We start from the raw sequence: 22,651 nt of genomic DNA, 5'->3' as shown, positions 1-22,651 counted from the left end.
AAAACTGATAATAAATCTTTCTTGAAACAGATTTACGAGCCTGTAACATAGTGTTAACCACTGAGTCAGAGACACCTCTATGACTAAGCACTAAGCGTTCAAATTCCATACCTTCAAATTTAACAATTTGAGATCCTGATGGAAAAAAACGGCCTTGAGACAGAAAGTCTGGCCAAGGCTGACAACTGGACATCCCGACAAGATCCACATACCAAACACCTGTGAGGCCATGCTGGTGCTACCAGAAACGCATGAGACTGTTCCATTATGATCTTGGAGATCACCCTTGAAAGGAGAACCAGAGGTGGAAAAATGTAAGCAGAAAACAAGAAACTGTTAACGTAACCACCATCTCCGCCTGACGATAACTGAACCTGGAAAGGTATCTGGGAAATTTCTTGTTTAGACGAGAGGCCATCAGAACTATTTCTGGAAGGCCGCACATCTGTACAATCTGAAGAAAAAACACATCTGGATGGATAGACCACTCCCTTGGATGTAAAGTCTGGCAGCTGAGATAATCCACCTCCCAATTGTCTACACCTGGGATCTGAATCGCAGAAATTAGACAGGAGTTGAAATTCGCCCCCCAAAAAATTTGAAACACTTCTTTTCATCGCTAAAGGACTGCGAGTCCCTCCCTGATGATTGACATATGCCACAGTTGTGATAGTGTCTGTCTGAAAACTAATGAAATATTCTCTCTTAAATTGAGGCCAAGCCTGAAGAGTTCTGAAAATAGCACAGAGTTCTAAAATGATGATTGGTAACCTCGCCTCTTGAGGTTTCCAAACCCTTTGCGCTGTCAGCGAACCCCAGACAGCTCTCCAACCTGTAAAACTTGCATGCGTAAGAATACAGTCCAGGAAGGACGAACAAAGAAGGCCCCCTGAATAATACGATGATGGTCTAACCATCAAGTCAAAGAGAGTTGAGTGTTGGAATTTAAAGGGACATGAAACCCACATTTTTTCTTTCGCGATTTAGAAAGTACATGTATTTAAACAACTTTCTAATTTACGTCTATTGTCTCATTTGCTTCATTCTCTTGATATCACTTGCTGAAAAGCATATCTAGATATGCTCAGTAGCTGCTGATTGGTTGCTGCACATAGAGGCCTTGTGTGATTGGCTCACACATGTACATTGCTATTTCTTCAACAAAGGATATCTAAAGAATCAAGCAAATTAGAAAGTTGTTTAAAATCACATGCCCTATCTGAAGTTTAATTTGACTAGACTGCCCCTTTAAGTATATCAACTGTGTTACCTGAGAATAATCCCTGCACTATAGATTCAGCATGCAAAGCTGCAAAGGTCTCATAAGAAAACGAGCAAAGGGGATTGCGTCCAATGCTGCAGTCAAGAAACCTAAAAACTTCCCTGCACATAACCACTGAAGGGAATAATACAGACTGAAGGTTTAGATAGGCTAAAACTAATTTCATTCGTCTCTTGATTGTTAAAGACAGATTCATGGACACTGAATTTATCTGGAAACATAAAAAGGTGACCATTGCCTGAGGAATCACAAAACTCTTAGGTAAATTGATCCTCCAACCATGTCTTTGAAGAAGAGATTCTGCTAAATGAAAGGATTGAGTTAGTACCAAGATATCGTCCAAAATAAGGAAAACACTGCAATACCCTGCTCTCTGATTACAGATAGAAGGGTACCGAGAACCTTCAAAAAGATTCTTGGAGCTGTTGCTAGACCAAATGGAAAAGCAACAAATTGGTAAAGCTTGCCTAGAAAAGAGAATCTCAGAAACCGAAAGTGGTCTGAATGAATTAGAATGTGAGAGAAGTGTCCCATACAACTATTGTGAAAATGAAATGACCTTGCTGAACAAAGGGCATAATAGTCCTTATAGTCGCCATATTGAAAGTTGGGACAGTCACAAAACTATTTAAAGCTTTCAGATCCAAGATTGGTCTGAATGAATCTTCCTTCTTTGGGACAAAGAAAAGATTTGAATAGAAACCCAAACCCTATTCCTGCTAAGGAACTGGTACAAACACCTCTGAAAAAAATTCCAGTTCTGAAATATATTTCAGAAAAAACTGTACCTTCACAGAGTGTATTGAAACATGAGAAAGAATGAATCGTCCCATAGAAGGTCTCATTCTAAAAATCTATTCAAAACCCTAAGAATAATATTCTAGACACTTTGGACTGAATCCAAAAATAACTTAATCTGCCCCCCACCAGAAGAACAGGTTTGAGAACCGCACCTTCATGCAGTCTTAATAACTAGTATTTGTATAGCGCTTTTCTCCTAGTAGGACTAAAAAAAAAAACGCTTTTTCAGCGCTTGCACTCGGAGTTAACCAAATTGGCAGCTGAATAGTAATAATTATTATTACTCAAATAAATGGTACACATTTTATTGACCTCAAAAGGCCGAAGGCCTGCATCGACCCTGCCGGATATGAACTTGTGACCCGTGGATCTTAGAACAAGCTTTTGTAGTCAGGGCATTTACCAACTGATCTACATCACCGGCCAAAAAGTAGGGCAGATAAAAACTTTTTTACCTCCAGATATAGTGGAGATAATAGAAGTCAAAACAAATTATTATCCTAATAAGATAGAGATAACAAAATATATTTAGACCATGTCAAAAATCAAGATTAAAACCATAAAGCTCTTCTAAATAGAAAAGCTAAAAACATAGATTTGAAATTAATCTTAAAATATAGTATCATAAATAAAATGAATACATTTTGAAGTAAACTTCAGAATCTGAAAACTGCTTATACTAACTGTCCAACAATAAAGTTGAGAGAGCAGCAATGTCAGTCATAGATATAGTTGAACTAAGAATATAACCAGTATGTAAATATGCTCTTTTAAGGTAAGATTGAAACTTAAAAAGATCCCGAAAATAAGTACTAACTTCCATAGAAATAGTAGTACAGTCCCAAAAAGGAATCAGGTTTAAACCATTCTAGCAAACATATCATAGATAGCATCTAGAATAGGAAAAAAACCTCAGGAGCAATTTAAAGAAATCTTTAAATTATTATAACATATTTAATAGGAGGACTAGACTCCTAATACCTAAAATTATCAAAACTTCCTTAATAAAGAACAAAAAATGTTCAGAAATAAAAAAGAAGATTTTGTCAAATACAGTCTCTGATGCAGGATCTTTTGAGCCAAAGAAACCCTCATCAGTGCTGTCGGTCAAAACAAAATTGATTAAATCTTATAACAATTTTGGAAAGACCGTATAAGTTTATTTGAAGACACAAAAAAAAAGTCATAGCCTTCTTATGATTGCAGTAATAACATGTGAAATCTGCAGAATTAATCAGGAACATTAAACTAAAAAATTAACAGTAAATGTATTTGTACATATAGAAACATTATCAGCATGAAATAAGATACATAAATGACACATAATTTAGCTGAAGAGAATAAAATCAGCTTGACAATAAAAAACATACTTAGCTTGTTGAAGAAATGTGTTCAGGGCATCTTAGTTTCTACAGTAACATCAGAGTCAGGATCAGTCTGAGACATCATGCAAAATGTAACAGGAAAAAAAATTAAGATTTAAACAAAATATTCCATTTCCTCATATAGCAGTTTCAGGAATGGGAAAAAATACTTATGCTAAAAAAATAAAGCAAACAGCATAGCTCACTATAAAATAAAGAGAGCAAGAAGCATAAAAGGAAGTGGGGTAAAATATTATTATATTTTTTGGCACCAAGTATGATGCACAACGCAAAAGGAGGTGAACAAATGTTTTGGCTAAACCAACTCCAGGAAATTACGCAACTTGCGTCATAACAAGCATGACTTTGCGACAAAACAACTAACGTCAAAAAAGACGCAGGAAATGACAAAACTTGCGCTACTATAATTTTCGCGCCAAGAATGACGCAATAAATAACAGCATTTTGCATCCACGCGAGCCTAGATTTGCCTGTAAAAATTAAGGAAATACAAGTCAAATTGGAAAAATAGACTGAAGCCCCAGGTAAGAAAAAAAGATTAAATAAACTTCCTAAAACATAATTCTCATACTGAAACTGCTAGAATGCAAAAGGGAAATATACATAGACCTGACTCATGGCAAATATAAGTAAACACATATTTAAAACTTTAAAATATAACATAAAGCGCCAAACATAGCTGAGAGTGTCTAAAAAATTATACATACTTACCAGAAGACACCCATCCAGCCAAACCAGTACTGAAAAATATCTGCAGAGGTAATGGTATAATAGTATATCGTTGATCTGAGAAGGGAGGTAGAGAATGAATCCCTACGACCGATTACAGAGAGCCTTTGAAAAGATTTCCCATGAGTGAAACCATAAAATCAACAGGCGATACTCTCTTCACATCCCTCTGACAAACACTGTACTCAGAGAAATTGGGCTTCAAAATGCTTAGAAGCGCCTTTCACAGAAGAAATCAAGCACAAACTTACTTCACCACCTCCACAGGAGGCAAAGTTTGTAAAACTGAGGAATGAGTGTGGTGGGAGATGTATTTATAGGCATTTTGAGGTTTGGGAAACTTTGCCCCTCCTGGTAGGAATGTATATCCCATACATCACTAGCTCATGGACTCTTGCCACTTACATGCAATAAATGTATCTTTTCTAAAAAAAAATCCAGCCCCTTGTATCATGTGACAGATATCAGTCAATCACAGACTAGTATATGTATACACTGTTAGCTTGTGCACATGCTCAGTATTTTCTTGTTCCCCAGAAAGTGTAAATATAAGAAGACTATGCAAAATTTGATCAGGGAAGTAAATTAGAAAATGTGTCTTAAAACTGCATGCTCTATCTGAATAATAAAAGCTTATTTAGACTTGAGTATCCCTTTAAAATAACACCCACCCAATCTTAGAGTTGACATGATTAAGCTAACATTATTGGCAAGCAACTATTTATGGACATTGGTAGTGCAGAGAGTACTGTACATACATGTGTTATATATTCCTTATTTCACTAGGGAATCAAACCACTAAATAAATCTTATTTAGCTCATAAAATTAAACAATACAGTGAATATGATGACACAAACATGCATCACCCAAACAGAGGTAAACAATTTAGCTATACACAGCTGTACTCAGACATACATTACTTAGACATACATTTGCAATAACTACATTTACTACAACAACTTTATTACATATCTTTGTGAAAAAAGGAAACACCTCTACTCTGCTTTCTTACCCTATAACACCATGTTTATGTAATTAACAGTATTCCACTGAAAAATGTTTATTTAAAGGGACACTGAACCCAAAAATTTTCTGTCGTGATTCAGATAGAGCATGACATTTTAAGCAACTTTCTAATTTACTCCTATTATCATATTTTCTTCATTCTCTTGGTATCTTTATTTGAAATGCAAGAATGTAAGTTTAGATGCCGGTCCATTTTTGGTGAACAACCTGAGTTGTTCTTGCTGATTGGTGGATAAATTCATCGACCAATAAAAAAGTGTTGTCCATAGTTCTGAACCAAAAAAAAGCTTAGATGCCTTCTTTTTCAAATAAAGATAACAAGAGAACGAAGAAAAAATGATAATAGGAGTAAATTAGAAAGTTGCTTAAAATTGCATGCTCTATCTGAATCACCAAAGAAAAAAAATTGGGTTCAGTGTCCCTTTAATGTAGTGAATACAGTGTAACTTCTTAATTGCCTTATATTACTCTATAAATATGAGTCATAATAATAAATTACTATGCGGTACAATGGGGTTGCAATTTAAAATACTAGGCGGTGTTTTGAACTGCCAATGGTTTTGTCTTAGACATTGATTGGTGTCTTAGTAACATAGTAGATGAGGTTGAAAAAAGACCGAAGTCCTTCAAGTTCAACCTATACTAATCCAATATACTAACAAAAAAAAGATCTAGTTGAGCTTAAATTAATCCCACTAAAAGGTGACCCATTTGATATCACGATTCATAAAGAAATGGGAGCTATACCTACTACACTTACCAGAGACTGTTAGAGAAAGAGTCCTATACCCATTTAAACACAGTGAATTCATATTAAAAGAGAATCTCAGAGGAAACTGTGGCACTGCAATATAAAATGCCCAATTTTCACACATAACTCTTTCACACTTGCGTTATTTCGGGGACTAGCAGGTGGCTGCAGGCCTGGGGGTGCTCCGGGTATGTAGGATTTGCACCAAACCTCACTGGTGCATGTTATTATTTTATTTTATGTTGTTATTTGTTATTATTGTAGAGAAAATGGAAAAATGAGGGGTAGAAACATGACCAATGACTCTTGGGCTATACTAATGCAGGACTATTATGAACTTTTCATTGGACAGCAATATCATCAAGGCCTTGTATTGGTAGTGATGTAGAACCTTTTCTATGTATGTATGAGACTTATCACTGTCCTTGGTTTATGTGAATACCTCTTTTGTTGAATAAATAAAGTTTAAAAAAAAAAAAAGTGACCCATTTGATACAATCAATCATATCCATGAATTTTGTTTCTAGCCCAAAATGTACCTAGGGTATTGGCATTCACTACCTCCTTTGGCAATGGGTTCCACAATTTTATTGCTCTTACAGTGAAAAAATGGAGGATATTTAAACTCCTTTCCTCCATCCTTAAATACTGAGCTCTTGTCACAAACAATTTTCTTCGAATAAACAGAGTTTCTGCCATCTCTGTATATGGGCCTTGAATATATTTATATAAAGTAATCATGTCACCTCTCAATATATTACTATTACAAGTTGAATGTTATCTGACCTTCCTTTATCTGTTTATGGGTTTCTACAATTTAAGAATGTAATGTCATAATAACATTACAAATAATTGAAAGGCATAAAACATATACTTCCATTGTGACTACAAAATCTCTCTTTGGATTTTCCCATGTCAGGGAAATTTCAAGTGACACACACACAGTGAGAGTGTATTCTGCTAGGTTAATCTTTTGTCAACCTAGAAAATCAGATTACAAAAGCAAAATTCATATCATTTAAATGGCTGCAATAGATTTCTGTAAAAATTCCAAGACAATAATAAAAATTGATAATTTGAAATATCCCTAAATAAAATAAACTCATATGAAGATACTTTATTTGCAGGGACAGTTCACCCACAAATTTTCTCCCCTTTAAGTTCCCAATGATTCATTTTACCTGCTGGAGTGTTTTAAATTGTTTACAAGTAGCTCCTTTACCCCTATTTTGGCCTTTGAAATAGCTGATTTAGCCTGTGGTATCCCAACCTATACTGAAAGTTTCTATACTGGAGTATATTCTATTGAATAGCCTAAGTAAACACAGCCAGAAGAATATATTACACTATCAGTGGGGGGCATGATAGTTAAGTAATAAAATGATCATTTTCCATTGTTCTCTCTAAGTATTGAGCTTTGGTTTTCTAGACAAATATAAGATAAGGAAGCAAGTCTGTGTACACAAAGTGATAACATAATGAGATATGATATTACCTGAAGCTCAACCCATTGTAATAGGCTGTGGTTTAAAAGCAAAAAAACAGCTACTTCATATACACAAATGAACCGGAAAATGCAATTTCTCATAAATTTTATACTCTGCAGCTGGTATAAAAAGTAATTGAAAATACATTTATATAAAAACAATTTTACAGTGTACTGTCCCTTTAATCCTGCAGAAAGTTCAAGCATTAACCCTAAAAACCAAGTAAACTATACCCGATTTACCATCATAACCAGTATTCTTCTGGCAAGTGTATTGGAGCAAACACATTAACTCCAATCACCAATAATGGCTTTAATAAGGTGAATGTATATTTGTCTGAGATGCAGAAATGAGAAGATGCAATGGAGAGGCAAAAAGTACAGTTAACAACAAGAGCTAGAAATGCTTAGAACAGCATCAAACAATTCAAACAAGTGGCAAACCAGAATGCAATATTGCAGCAGGGTGATAAATCTAATTTGTGCATGTCCTGTTCCCCTAATCTCAGGTCATAAACAAGAATGATCTTGCATAAAGAGGGTAGGATTATAAAAAACAAAACTGTTGCTTAACTGGGCAAGAAAAAAAATAAATACAAAAGGGAAAACATGTTGCATCAAGCTCACTTGTAAAGATTTTATAAAATCGGGCAGTATATGGCACATATATATATGCCTATACCCATAACCAATACTAAACATACAATTTAGATTGGTGAGATTAAAGCTGAGACATCAGAAGGTGGTAGCAAGTTTGCTGTACTGAGATGGTTGCTCTTTCTTCAGTGGTGCAAAATACATACAATTTAACAACAGCAGCACAAATTAACCCTAATTTAAATATGTAGCAAGAAAAATATATGTATGTGAACAGCTGTTTGTATATATGTTGTATAGGTGCAAATCTATTTATGTACATTCATTTGTTTTATTCCTTCCTTTGACAAACAATAGATTTGATTTTCTTTGCTCCTTTATTTTTAGTAAATGTTAAACATTTTAAAATCGAGCCTTTATGATTATAAGCATAGTACATCTATTTTGAAAGTCAGAGTTAAAGTGATGCTAAACTCTCCCCTTAGAAAAACAGATACAAAATGTTAGTGATATTGTAGAAGGAGTTTCATTCATCAGTTATAACGAAGATGAGCTATAAATTAATTATTTTTATTTTTTTTTTATTGAGGAGTAGTATACAACAGATAAGTTATTGACATAACAGAAAATATTTTCAGCAATAGTACAGACATTGCATAAAAAAAAAGAAAAAAAAAAAAAGAAGAAAATATTTTTTTTTTTACTACAGTCCTCTTTTTTGTCCCCTGTTAAAGTGATTTGGGCCACTCATGTGCCCTTGTTTGCATAAAGAAAAGAAAACAGTAGAGATAGGGGTATTATACTAAAACAAAAACATAAACTTAACAACATAAACCAGATGGTGATACATTTGCAGAATAAAGACCAAAACTGGGCATCCTGGTATACAAGTAAAACAAATACAAATGCAAATGGACTCCTGCTTTATTCATGGGGAAGGGGCAATAGTAGTGCTGAGAGCTGAAATATAAACGTGAGGGAGAACAATCGTTCATTATAGAGGGTTATTTGAAGAGAGTTTATATTATGAGACTGTTTGTTAGGGATTTGCAAGGCTTGGCGTGAAGTGAGTGTACAGGGCTAGTTACCAAGAAGTTTTTTTTTTTTCTCTCCTCCCGCGGCTTCGGCCGCAAGCCACGAGGGAAGGCCCTATAGAGGTCTGGGCACATATACCCCAAGTGATGAAACTACATAAGTGTTAATGCCTGATATATGATAGCCCATTAGGCTTGTTTTAACAACCAATAAGGTATATGCATTTGTGTAACTAAGTGAAAAAGTTAACCTTACTCAATCCAATTATATTATATTACTGAGCCAGTTCGTCTCCATCATTTAATATCAAACGTGGAAGAAATGTCTTTTGAGGGCCAGCTGCAATCCATCTCAGAGGAGCCTTTACCAGCTATCCCTCTCCTTTCCTCGGGGCCCGGCCATCGCCGTGGAGATCATATGTATGCTGCCAAGAGCCGACTTTAAATGCGGTCAGCGTGTCCCCGGCTCCGCAAGTATCGCAAGTATCGCATCCACTATAACGATGGGTATTAGACTTACCCGGCTTATAGTATTGCTCAGTCGGGTAGTGTAATTTGTTCGGGTTATGGGCCCTTACGAACATCTGTGCTAATTCTGCCTGAGTCGTCGACATCTTTTCCCCCAGCAGATCAGTCCGGATGTTTTTTTGGTGATTGAGTCTTTGTTTTAGTGTAGGAGGGGTGGGGATCCTCCTTGTAGATTGCAGCCAGATCTGACAACACCGGCGGTTTCCGCAAACCAGGGAGCCCTTGCTCTTGCAGTCTCGGACGCTGCCCTGCTTTATGCATGCCGCTCAGAACATCAAAGGCTGGTTGATCCTGCTTAGTGGTATGCGGCTCCCGCAGCACACGAGTGGAGTTGTCGACGTTAAGGTGGTTACTGTGCTCCTCTACCTCATGTGAATCTCTCAGATATATTGTAGGCCCACTCTCAGGTGCTAAGCGACTCACCAGATGGTCATACGGTGCTCTCTCCGTTAGCTTGTACATAACGTTTTCAAGTTTTGCAAAAAGTTTCTCATATCTTGTCATACAGTCACCTTCCTCCATACTTGCTGTATTGCACTGCACAGAAATGTCTCGCCCCTGTCACCGCGATCTGCAAGCTTTTCAGCTACTTAGATCAGTATGTTAGATTGATGACTGGGTAGTGATAGATTTTGAAGAGGTTCAGTAAGCCAGATTGCCCGGCAGCACTGATCACCCGGCTCTTCCTGGGGGGGAGGTGAATGCCTAATCTATAACTTAATTTTAATACAGATATGAATGAAATTCAAATACCCTGCACTCCTCCATCCACTTCAAAAGTCAATTTTCTATGAGCTAACGGTTTGAATTGTTATCCAATCAGCGCTCTAGCTACAATAAAATGTGCCCAAAGGGGAGAGCGCTGATTGGACAAAAATTCAAACCATTAGCTCACAGAAAATTGTACTTTTAAAGTGGGTGGCAGAGTGCGGGGAATTTGATTTTCATATCTACATAAAAAAAGTAAGTTATAACACATCTTTATTACATGTGATGAATTAAACAATATCACTAACATTCCGGATCTGATTTTATAAAGGGGAGAGTTTAGCATCACTTTAAAAAGGGTAACTTACAAGCTTCTTATCTGTATAAAATATCTACCATGAACCCTGCGCAAAAAAAAAAAGATAACAATGTAGCTTACCAGAGTTTTATTGACCTCTTTGTTGATGGTAACAACAATACTTTCAGAAGAATCATCTCTGCTTGCTTGTTTGATGCTGATGTCAATAATCTCCTGAAAATCACAGTAGGTCTGTAAATCCTGCAAACAAATATGTTTTGAGTTATTGCAAAAAAACTAAATTTATGCTTACCTGATAAATGTCTTTCTTTCTGGATATGTAGAGTCCACAACGTCATTCCAATTACTAGTGGGATATTCACTCCTGGCCAGCAGGAGGAGGCAAAGAGCACCACAGCAAAGCTGTTAAGTGTCACTTCCCTTATCCATAAATCCCAGTCATTCAGCCGAAGGGAAATGGAAAAAGAAGATAACACAAAGGTGTAGAGGTGTCTGAGGGTCGTGGAATCTCGATGTCCGGAAATAAATAAATTTATCAGATAAGCATAAATTTTGTTTTCTTTCCTAAGACATGGAGAGTCCACAACGTCATTCCAATTACTAGTGGGAAACAATACCCAAGCTAGAGTACAAGGAATGAACAGGGAGGGAGAATAAGACAGGCGGACCTAAACAGAATGCACCAACGCTTGAAGAACCTTTCTCCCAAAGAAAGCCTTAGCCGAGGCAAAAGTATCAAATTTGTAGAATGTGGAAAATAATATGCAGAGGACCAAGTTGCAGCCTTGCAAATCTGTTCCACAAAAGCTTCATTTTTGAAAGCCCAAGAATAGGAGACAGCCCTAGTGGAATGAGCTGTAATTCTCTCAGGAGGCTGCTGTCCAGCAGTCTCATAAGCAAAACTAATCATACTTCTCAACCAGAGGGAAAGAGAAGTAGAAGTAGCCTTCTGACCCTTACGCTTTCCAGAGAAACAAAGAAATAGGGCAGAAGACTGGCGAAAATCCTTAGTAGCCTGTAGGTAGAATTTTAGAGCGCAGACCACATCCAAGTTGTGCAACAGACGTTCCTTATGAGAGGAAGGATTAGGACAGAGAGAAGGAACAATTTTGTGATTAATATTTCTATCTGAAACCACCTTAGGGAGAAACCCCAATTTAGTACGAAGTACCGCCATATCGCATGAAAAATAAGGTACGGCTAATCTCACTGCAAACCTGAAAGTTCAGAAACTCTTTGAGCAGAAGAAATAGCAATAAGAAACAAAACCTTCCAAGATAACAGCTTAATATCTATGGAATGTATTGGCTCAAACAGAGCCTGCTGCAAAACTCTAAGAACTAGATTAAGGCTCCGAGTAGCAACAGGTTAAAACACAGGCCTGATTCTTGCGAGCCTGAATCATAGTATCAATGACTGACTCAGAAAACCCACGCTTAGCCAGAACTAAGCGTTCAATCACCATGCAGTCAGCTTCAGAGAAACAAGATTTGGATGGAGGAAAGGAGCCCGAGTTAGAAGGTCCTTCCTCAGAGGTAACCTCCAAGGAGAAAGAGATGACTTCCTCACCAGGTCTGCAAACCAGATCCTGCGCGGTCATGCAGGAGCTATCAGAATAACAGATGCTCTCTCCCGTTTGATACGTGCAATGACTCGTGGAAGCAGAGCAAACGGAGGAAACAGGTATGCTAGACCGAAATCCCAAGGAACCGCCAGAGCATCTATCAGGGCGGCCTGAGGATCTCTTGACCTTGAATCGTACCTTGGAAGATTGGCATTCAGATGAGATGTCATCAGATCAAAATCCCCACTTGAGGGTTAACCTGGAGAACACCTCCGGATGGAGAGCCCACTCCCCGGGATGAAAGGTCTGTCTGCTCAAGAAATCTGCCTCCCAGTTGTCCACTCCTGGAATGTGGATGGCAGATAGAAGACAATTGTGAGCTTCCATCCACTACAGAATGCGAGTCACCTCCTTCATAGCCAAGGAACTCCATGTTCCTCCCTGGTGGTTGATGTAAGCCACTGAGGTGATGTCGTCCGACTGGAACCTGATAAACTGGGCTAAGAAAAACTGAGACCAAGCCATCAGGGCACTGAAGATCACTCCCAACTCCAAGATGTTTATTGGGAGAGAAGACTCCTCCCGAGTCCATAGGTCCTGACTGTTCCCCAGCCCAGCAGGCTGGTATCCGTGGTCACAATCACCCAGGAGGGTCTCCGGAAGCATGTGCCCTGAGACAGATGATCCTGAGAAATCCACCACTATAGAGAGTCTCTTGTCAACTGGTCCAGATCTATCCTCTGAGACAGATCCAAATTATCTCTGTTCCATTGTCTCAGCATGCATAATTGCAGAGCTCTCAAATGGAATTGAACAAAAGGAATGATGTCCATGGCAGCGACCATCAGACCAATTACCTCCATACATTGAGCTACTGATGGCCGAACAGTAGACTGAAGAGAGAGGCAAGAAGTGAGAAGCTTGGATGTTCTGACCTCTGTCAGAAAAATCTTCATAGATAAGAAAATTGATGATAGTCCCTAAGAAAACCACCCTTGTAGCTGGAACAAGGGAACTCTTCTCTAGATTCACTTTCCATCCGTGGGAACGTAGAAAAGAGAACAAGATCTATGTATGAGAGTTTGCTTGTTGAAAAGATGGCGCCTGAACCAATATGTCCTCCAGGTAAGGAGCCACTGCAATTCCCTGGGATCTGACAACTGCAAGAGAACCCCCAAAACCTTTGAGAAGATTCTGGGAGCTGTGGCAAGGCCAAAAAGAAGAGCAACAAACTGAAAGTGCTTGTTTAGAAAAGAAAATTTCAGAAACTAGATCCCTGTGTATGGGAATATGAAGATACGTGCCCTTCAGGTCTGACCATCTTGGACCAAAGGGAGAAAAGAATGAATGGTTTCCATTTTGAAGGATGGTACCCTGAGAAATTTGTTGAGACACTTCAGGTCTAAAATAGGACGAAAAGTTCCCTCTTTTTGGGAACCACAATCAGATTTGAATAAAATCTTAGGCCCTGTTCCCTTAGTGGAACTGGAACAATCACTCCCAGGGAGAAAAGGTCCTGAACGCAGTTCAAAAATGCCTCTCTTTTTACCTGGTAGGCAGATAATCTTGAGAGGAGAAATCTGCCCAGGGAGGACAAGTCTTGAAGTCTATTTTGTAACCCTGGGATACTATGCGATCTGGGAAATTGCGTATCCAAGCTTGTTAAAACAAGGAAAGTCTGCCCCCCACTTGATCCAATACCGGTCCGGGGGCGGACCATTCATGCTGACTTAGTCTCAAATGAGGGCTTCTTTGATTGTTTCCCCTTATTTCAAGACTGATTGGGTCTCCAAGAGGACTTGGACTGCTCTGGCTTGGAAGAGGAAGATTTCTCACCTTTGAAGTTATGAAAGGAGAGAAAATTAGAATTTTGATGCCCCTTAGATTTATTCTTCTTGTCTTGTGATAGAAAGGACCCCTTTCCACATGTAATTTCAGAAATGATCTCTGCCAGACCAGGACCAAACTGGGTCTTACCCTTGTAAGGTAGCGACGGAAGATTGGTCTTGGAGGTTACTTCAGCTGACCAATATTTTAGCCACAAAGCCCTGCAGGCTAGAACAGTGAAGCCAGAAATCTTGACTCCTAGTCTAATGACATGCATGTTCGTGTCAGAAATAAAGGAATTGGCTAGTTTGAGGGCCTTAATCCTATCTTGGATCTCCTCCAACGGAGTTTCCTCTAAAACCAACTCTGACAAAGCATTTCACCAATAAGATGCTGCACTTGCCACTGTGGCAATAGACTGCAGGTTGCCATTGAAGAGCATCAGAAAAAATGTGTAACAGGAGCACCAAGTATATGGATAAAAAATCAAATTTATTTAGAACATAAAGGGTATCTTAACCCCTGGGTAAGAACATACAATTATAGTTAAACAGATGACAAAAAGGCTGACCGGTTTCGGCTGTTGCCTTACTCCTAGCCTGCTTAAAACTGTCTGTCAGTTCTCAGATTTAAAAACCATCATCTGTAATCCTATTGGTTCAAAAAACCCCACACCCCTCATTGTAACTCCCTTCAGCTGGGATCAATTAACCCTCCTTGTCAACATAGCTGCACTAGTCTATTTACTCAATATTACAAAATTACAAAAAGACTGAGTTCCTAACCTCCTATTTATCATTAGTACTCAATATTTAATAAGTGCCAAACAATGAATAATGACAAATGACAGAATCTATTAGTTGGGTCTATTCAACAATTATATTGCATCTTTGCATAGAGAAACTGTCTCTGAGTTGAAACCGCTTGTATAAAGAGACATGTATAGACACGAGTACTGTGTGTTCTGGTATTTATCCTGTCTCTTTTAACAGCTCTCAGGTTTTTGGTATGCTTCTAGATCGTCTATGTTATAGTTGAAAAAGTAGTGTATATGCTAAGATTCCGTGTTTGTTCGTGATAGAATTCTGTCATTTGTCATTATTCATTGTTTGGCACTTATTAAATATTGAGTACTAATGATAAATAGGAGGTTAGGAACTCAGTCTTTTTGTAATTTTGTAATATTGAGTAAATAGACTAGTGCAGCTTTGTTGACAAGGAGGGTTAATTGATCCCAGCTGAAGGGAGTTACAATGAGGGGTGTGGGTTTTTTTGAACCAATAGGATTACAGATGATGGTTTTTAAATCTGAGAACTGACAGACAGTTTTAAGCAGGCTAGGAGTAAGGCAACAGCCGAAACCGGTCAGCCTTTTTGTCATCTGTTTAACTATAATTGTATGTTCTTACCCAGGGGTTAAGATACCCTTTATGTTCTAAATAAAGTTTGATTTTTTATCCATATACTTGGTGCTCCTGTTACACATTTTTTCTGATGCTTTGCTTATTACTTGGCCAAACAGTGAGCACAGGTTTTGGATTTAAATTGCGGTAGGTGGGCTAGAGGCACACTGCACTGACTGTCTTTTCATCTAAGGGACATAGGTGAAGTCTTTCAGGGCCCTAAAAATGGAATAATGGGCAGAGAGTAATAATCCTGGAATACAAGACACAACTTTTCACACCAGTACTGGACTCAGAATCCTGATCTGAAAGAACACCACACCAAGGGATTGAAGAGTGGTGAGTCAAGCATTTTATTTTGTGTATATACGGATGTCTGGGAGTGGTCCCTTGTGAATGATATTAGTGTGGGGGTTGTTTTGGGGAACACCGCCACATTCTTTCCTTTACAAACAGTCTAAGTTGTGCAGTGGCCTTACAAGGAATTGGTTTCAGGACTATTTATACATTTCTTTATACAGTGCATACACCTTAACCATTTCCCCTATTGGATTTTGAAAGTTGCCATTGAAGACCCTGATGAACATACATTTTCTTTAAATAAGCCTCCAGCTTTTTGTCCATGAGATTCTTAAAGGAACAGCTATCCTCAATAGGAATCATGGTTCTCTTAGCCAGAGTAGAAATAGCCCCTTCTACCTTAGGCACTGTGCGCCATGAGTCTCGAATGGAGTCAGCAATAGGAAACATCTTTTTAAAAATGGGAGACGGGGAGAAAGATATCCCTGGACTATCCCACTCCTGTGCAATGATCTCCGACACACTGTCTGGAACAGGAAACACTTCCACAGAGGAAGGAACATCATAGTATTTGTTAAGTTTACTAGATTTCTTAGGGTTGACAGCGATGGAGTCATCCAAAGTAGCCAGTAACTCCTTTAACAGTACACGGAGGAATTCAATCTTAAATCTGAAGTTTACCTCTTCAGAGTCAGTCAAAGGAATTAAACTGTCTGAATCTGGGATTTCACCCTCAGAAGCTACCGAAGTATCCTCCTCATCAGACTTAGGATGGAGGTCAATCTTCGCAGCAGCAAAGGCGACAGACACCGTACTATCAGAAAAATGTTTATATTTCCTCTTGCGCTTCCCCAACATGGGAAAAGCAGAAAAAGCCGAAAAAAAAACGCAGAAGATATATGTGCAGCAAAATCTGATGTAAAAAAAAAAACCTCTCCAGGAGGTTGAGAGGAACTGCAGGGCACTGTATGTGACACCATTGAGGCTTGGGAATGTGACACCATTGAGGCTTGGGACGTTTGAGGAGAAAGCTGTGGCATTACCTGAACAGCATCATCTTGAAAGACATTGGGCTCAGTGGGAAACAATTTATCTTTACATTCAAGAGTTCTAGCTAAGCATGCAGCTCAAAATTGCATAGGCAAAAATTTGTGCCTCTAGGCTTAATAAGCATTTATCACAATAAAAAGAGTCTTGATCCATAACCATATTATCCAATAAAAAAATCCCTAAAAATAATTGAGAAAAAAATAATATTTTTTTTAAAATCAAGACTACTGTCACTTTAAGAAATTCTTTACCCTCATAGCATATAACGCTATAAAAATTAGATTGCCTAACAAAATAAAAAACATTCATTACTATTTGGAATTAAGAACCTGGCCACCAGGAGGAGGCAAAGACACCCCAGCCAAAGGCTTAAAGGGACACTGAACAAAAAAAAATTATTTTGTGATTCAGATAGAGCATGACATGTTAAGGAACTTTCTAATTTACTCCTATTATAAAATCTTCTTCATTCTCTTGGTATCTTTATTTGAAATGCATGAATGTATGTTTAGATGCCGGCCCATTTTTGGTGAACAACCTGGGTTGCTCTTGCTGATTGGTGGATAAATTCATCCACCAATAAAAAAGTGCTGTCCAGAGTGCTGAACCAAAGAAAAGCTTAGATACATTATTTTTCAAATAAACATAGCAAGAGAACGAAGAGAAAATGATAATAGGAGTAAATTAGAAAGTTGCTTAAAATTGCATGCTCTATCTGAATCACAAAAGAAAAAAATTTGGGTTCAGTGTCCCTTTAAATACCTTCCCCACTTCCCTCATCCCTCAGTCATTCTGCTGAGGGAACCAGGAACAATAGGAGAAATATCAGGGTAAAAAAGGTGCCAGAAGATAAATAAATTTAGGGCCGCCCAACGGAGATACGGGCGGGAGCCGTGGACTCTCCTCCCCACGATGGAAATGAAATTATCAGGTGAGCATAATTTATGTTTTTCATCTAAAGGGGAGGAGAGTCCATGGCTTCATTCATTACTATTGGGAACATATACACAAGCTCTAGAGGACACTGAATGAAACCGGGAGGGTAAAAGGCGGACCCTAATCTGAGGGCACCACAGCCTGCAAAACCTCTCTCTCAAAAACAGCTTCCGCAGAAGCAAAAACATCAAATTTGTAAAACTTTGTAAAAGTGTGTAAGGAGGACCAGGTAGCCACCTTACAAATTCCCTCCATAGAGGCCTGATTCTTGAAGGCCCAAGACGAAGCCACGGCTCTAGTAGAATGAACCGTGATCCTCTGAGGAGGCTTATGTCCCGCTGCCTCATAAGCCAAGCGAATCAAGCTCCTCAACCAAAAAGACAAAGAAGTAGAAGAGGTCCTTTGTGCCTTGCGCTTCCCAGAATACACTACAAAAACATAATTTATGTAAGAACTTACCTGATAAATTCATTTCTTTCATATTGGCAAGAGTCCATGAGCTAGTGACATATGGGATATACAATCCTACCAGGAGGGGCAAAGTTTCCCAAACCTCAAAATGCCTATAAATACACCCCTCACCACACCCACAATTCAGTTTAACGAATAGCCAAGCAGTGGGGTGATAAAGAAAGGAGTAGAAAGCATCAACAAAGGAAATTTGGAAATAATTGTGCTTTATACAAAAAATCATAACCACCATAAAAAGGGTGGGCCTCATGGACTCTTGCCAATATGAAAGAAATGAATTTATCAGGTAAGTTCTTACATAAATTATGTTTTCTTTCATGTAATTGGCAAGAGTCCATGAGCTAGTGACATATGGGATATCAATACCCAAGATGTGGAGTCTTCCACTCAAGAGTCACAAGACAGGGAGGGAATAAAATAAAAACAGCTATATTACGCTGAAAAAATAATCCACAACCCAAAAAATAAGTTATTTTCACTTTGAAAAGAAAAAAAATTAAATAAAAAACAGAAGAATCAAACTGAAACAGCTGCCTGAAGAACTTTTCTACCAAAAACTGCTTCCGAAGAAGCAAATACATCAAAATGGTAGAATTTAGAAAATGTATGCAAAGAGGACCAAGTGGCTGCTTTGCAAATCTGATCGACTGAAGCTTCATTCTTAAAAGCCCATGAAGTAGAGACTGATCTAGTAGAATGAGCTGTAATTCTCTGAGGCGGGGTTTGACCCGACTCCAAATAAGCTTGATGAATCAAAAGTTTCAACCAAGAAGCCAAGGAAACAGCAGAAGCTTTCTGACCTTTCCTAGGACCAGAAAATAAAACAAATAGACTAGAAGTCTTCCTGAAATTTTTAGTAGCTTCCACATAATATTTCAAAGCTCTTACCACATCCAAAGAATGTAAGGATCTCTCCAAAGAATTCTTAGGATTAGGACATAAAGAAGGGACAACCATTTCTCTACTAATGTTGTTAGAATTCACAACCTTAGGTAAAAATTGAAAAGAAGTCCGCAAAACTGCCTTATCCTGATGAAAAATAAAAAAAGGAGTCTCACAAGAAAGAGCAGATAGCTCAGAAACTTTTCTAGCAGAAGAGATAGCCAAAAGGAACAACACTTTCCAAGAAAGTAGTTTAATGTCCAAAGAATGCATAGGTTCAAATGGAGGAGCCTGTAAAGCCCTCAGAACCAAATTAAGACTCCAAGGAGGAGAAATTGACTTAATGACAGGCTTAATATGAAATAAAGCCTGTACAAAACAGTGTATATCAGGAAGTATAGCAATTTTTCTGTGAAATAAAACAGAAAGAGCGGAGATTTGTCCTTTCAAGGAACTTGTAGACAAACCCTTATCCAGACCATCCTGAAGAAACTGCAAAATGCTAGGAATTCTAAAAGAATGCCAGGAGAATTTATGAGAAGAACACCATGAAATGTAAGCCTTCCAAACTCTATAATAAATCTTCCTAGAGACAGATTTACGAGCTTGTAACATAGTATCACTGAATCAGAGAAACCTCTATGACTTAGAACTAAGCGTTCAATTTCCATACCTTCAAATTTAATGATTTGAGATCCTGATGGAAAAACGGACCTTGAGATAGTAGGTCCGGCCGTAATGGAAGTGGCCAAGGCGGGCAACTGGACATCCGAACCAGATCTGCATACCAAAACCTGTGTGGTCATGCTGGAGCCACCAACAACACAAAAGACTGTTCCATGATGATTTTGGAAATCACTCTTGGAAGGAGAACTAGAGGCGGGAAGATGTAAGCAGGTTGATAACACCAAGGAAGTGTCAGCGCATCCACTGCTTCCGCCTGAACATCCCTGGACCTGGACAGGTATCTGGGAAGTTTCTTGTTTAGATGAGAGGCCATGAGATCTATCTCTGGAAGCCCCCACATCTGAACAATCTGAGAAAACACATCTGGATGGAGAGACCACTCCCCTGGATGTAAAGTCTGGCGGCTGAGATAATCAGCCTCCCAATTGTCTACACCTGGGATATGTACCGCAGAGATTAGACAGGAGCTGGATTCCGCCCAAGCAAGTATCCGAGATACTTCTTTCATAGCTTGGGGACTGTGAGTCCCACCCTGATGATTGACATAAGCCACAGTTGTGATATTGTCTGTCTGAAAACAAATTAACGGTTCTCTCTTTAGAGCCCTGAGAATTGCACGGAGTTCTAAAATATTTATTGGTAATCTCGCCTCTTGAGATTTCCAAACCCCTTGTGCTGTCAGAGACCCCCAAACAGCTCCCCAACCTGAAAGACTCGCATCTGTTGTGATCACAGTCCAGGTTGGGCGAACAAAAGAAGCCCCTTGAACCAAACGATGGTGATCTATCCACCATGTCAGAGAGTGTCGTACATTGGGATTCAAGGATATTAATTGTGATATCTTTGTATAATCCCTGCACCATTGATTCAGCATACAAAGCTGTAGAGGTCTCATGTGAAAACGAGCAAAGGGGATTGCGTCCGATGCTGCAGTCATGAGACCTAAAACTTCCATGCACATAGCCACTGAAGGGAATGACTGAGACTGAAGGCGTTGGCAGGCTGCAGCCAATTTTAAACGTCTCTTGTCTGTTAGAGACAGAGTCATTGACACAGAATCTATCTGGAAACCTAAAAAGGTGACCCTTGTCTGAGGAATCAAACTTTTTGGTAAATTGATCCTCCAACCATGTTTCCGAAGAAAGAACACTAGTTGATTCGTGTGAGATTCTGCAGTATGTAAAGACTGAGCTAGTACCAAGATATTGTCCAAATAAGGAAACACCGCAATACCCTGTTCTCTGATTACAGATAGTAGGGCACCCAGAACCTTTGAAAAGATTCTTGGAGCTGTTGCTAGACCAAATGGAAGAGCAACAAATTGGTAATGCTTGTCTAGAAAAGAGAATCTGAGAAACTGATAGTGTTCTGGATGAATCGGAATATGAAGGTATGCATCCTGCAGGTCTATTGTGGACATATAATGTCCTTGCTGAACAAAAGGCAGAATAGTCCTTATAGTCACCATCTTGAAAGTTGGTACTCTTACATAACGATTCAAAATTTTCAGATCCAGAACTGGTCTGAACAAATTTTCTTTCTTTGGTACAATGAATAGGTTTGAATAAAACCCCAAACCTTGTTCCTGAAGAGGAACTGGCATGATTACCCCTGAAGACTCCAGATCTGAAACACACTTCAGAAAAGCCTGAGCTTTTACTGGATTTGCTGGGATAAGTGAGAGAAAGAATCTTCTCACAGGAGGTCTTACTCTGAATCCTATTCGATACCCTTGAGAGGCAATGCTCTGAATCCATTGATTTTGGACAGAATTTATCCAAAAATCCTTGAAAAACCTTAATCTGCCCCCTACCAGCTGAGCTGGAATGAGGGCCGCACCTTCATGCGGATTTAGGGGCAGACTTTGGTTTCCTAAATGGCTTGGATTTATTCCAATTTGAGGAAGGCTTCCAACTGGAAGCAGATTCCTTGGGAGGAGGATTGAGTTTTTGTTCCTTATTCTGACGAAAGGAACGAAAACGGTTAGAAGCCTTAGATTTACCTTTAGGTTTTTTATCCTGAGGCAAAAAAACTCCTTTTCCTCCAGTGATAGTTGAAATAATAGAATCCAACTGAGAACCAAATAAATTATTACCTTGGAAAGAAAGAGATAGTAATCTAGATTTAGATGTCATATCAGCATTCCAAGATTTAAGCCACAAAGCTCTTCTAGCTAATACAGCTAAAGACATGGATCTAACATCAATTTTGATAATATCAAAAATGGCATCACAAATAAAATGATTAGCATGTTGCAGTAAGCGAACAATGCTAGATATGTCAGAATCCAATTCATGTTGCGCTAAATTTTCCAACCAGAAAGTTGATGCGGCCGCAACATCACCCAAAGAAAGAGCAGGTCTGAGAAGATGACCTGAATATAAATAGGCCTTCCTTAGATAAGATTCAAGCTTCCTAGCTAAAGGATCCTTAAAGGAAGTGCTATCTTCCATAGGAATAGTGGTACGTTTAGCAAGAGTAGAAATAGCCCCATCAACTTTGGGGATCTTTTCCCAAAACTCTATAGATTTTGCTGTTAAAGGATACAATCTCTTAAACCTTGAAGAAGGAACAAAGGAAGTACCTGGCTTATTCCATTCCCTAGAAATCATATCAGAAATAGCCTCAGGAATGGGAAAAACACCTGGGGAAACCACAGGAGGTTTAAAAACAGCATTTAAACGTTTATTAGACGTCAATAGGACTGGTTACCTCAATATCCAAAGTAATTAACACTTCTTTTAATAAAGAACGCATATACTCTATTTTAAATAAATAAGTAGATTTGTCAGTGTCAATATCTAAGGAAGGATCTTCTGTTTCAGATAGATCCTCATCAGAAGAGGATGAATTATTATGTTGTTGGTCATTTGAAATTTCATCA

General features: G+C 38.5%; 1 protein-coding gene across 1 annotated transcript in view; it reads right to left on the bottom strand.

The window, feature by feature from the left end:
* Window positions 1-22,651, bottom strand: part of JAK2 (Janus kinase 2) — a 737,012-nt gene that overhangs the window by 231,302 nt on the left and 483,059 nt on the right. The window contains exon 7 of the mRNA XM_053702553.1: window positions 10,768-10,887. Coding sequence (XP_053558528.1) covers window positions 10,768-10,887 — 120 coding nt within the window. The remainder of the gene's footprint in view (window positions 1-10,767; window positions 10,888-22,651) is intronic.

Source organism: Bombina bombina, chromosome 2 (genome assembly GCF_027579735.1).
Source record: "Bombina bombina isolate aBomBom1 chromosome 2, aBomBom1.pri, whole genome shotgun sequence".
NCBI lineage: Eukaryota > Metazoa > Chordata > Amphibia > Anura > Bombinatoridae > Bombina > Bombina bombina.
Note: the sequence above shows the minus strand (reverse complement) of the source record. Positions and strands in the feature narration are given on the sequence as shown.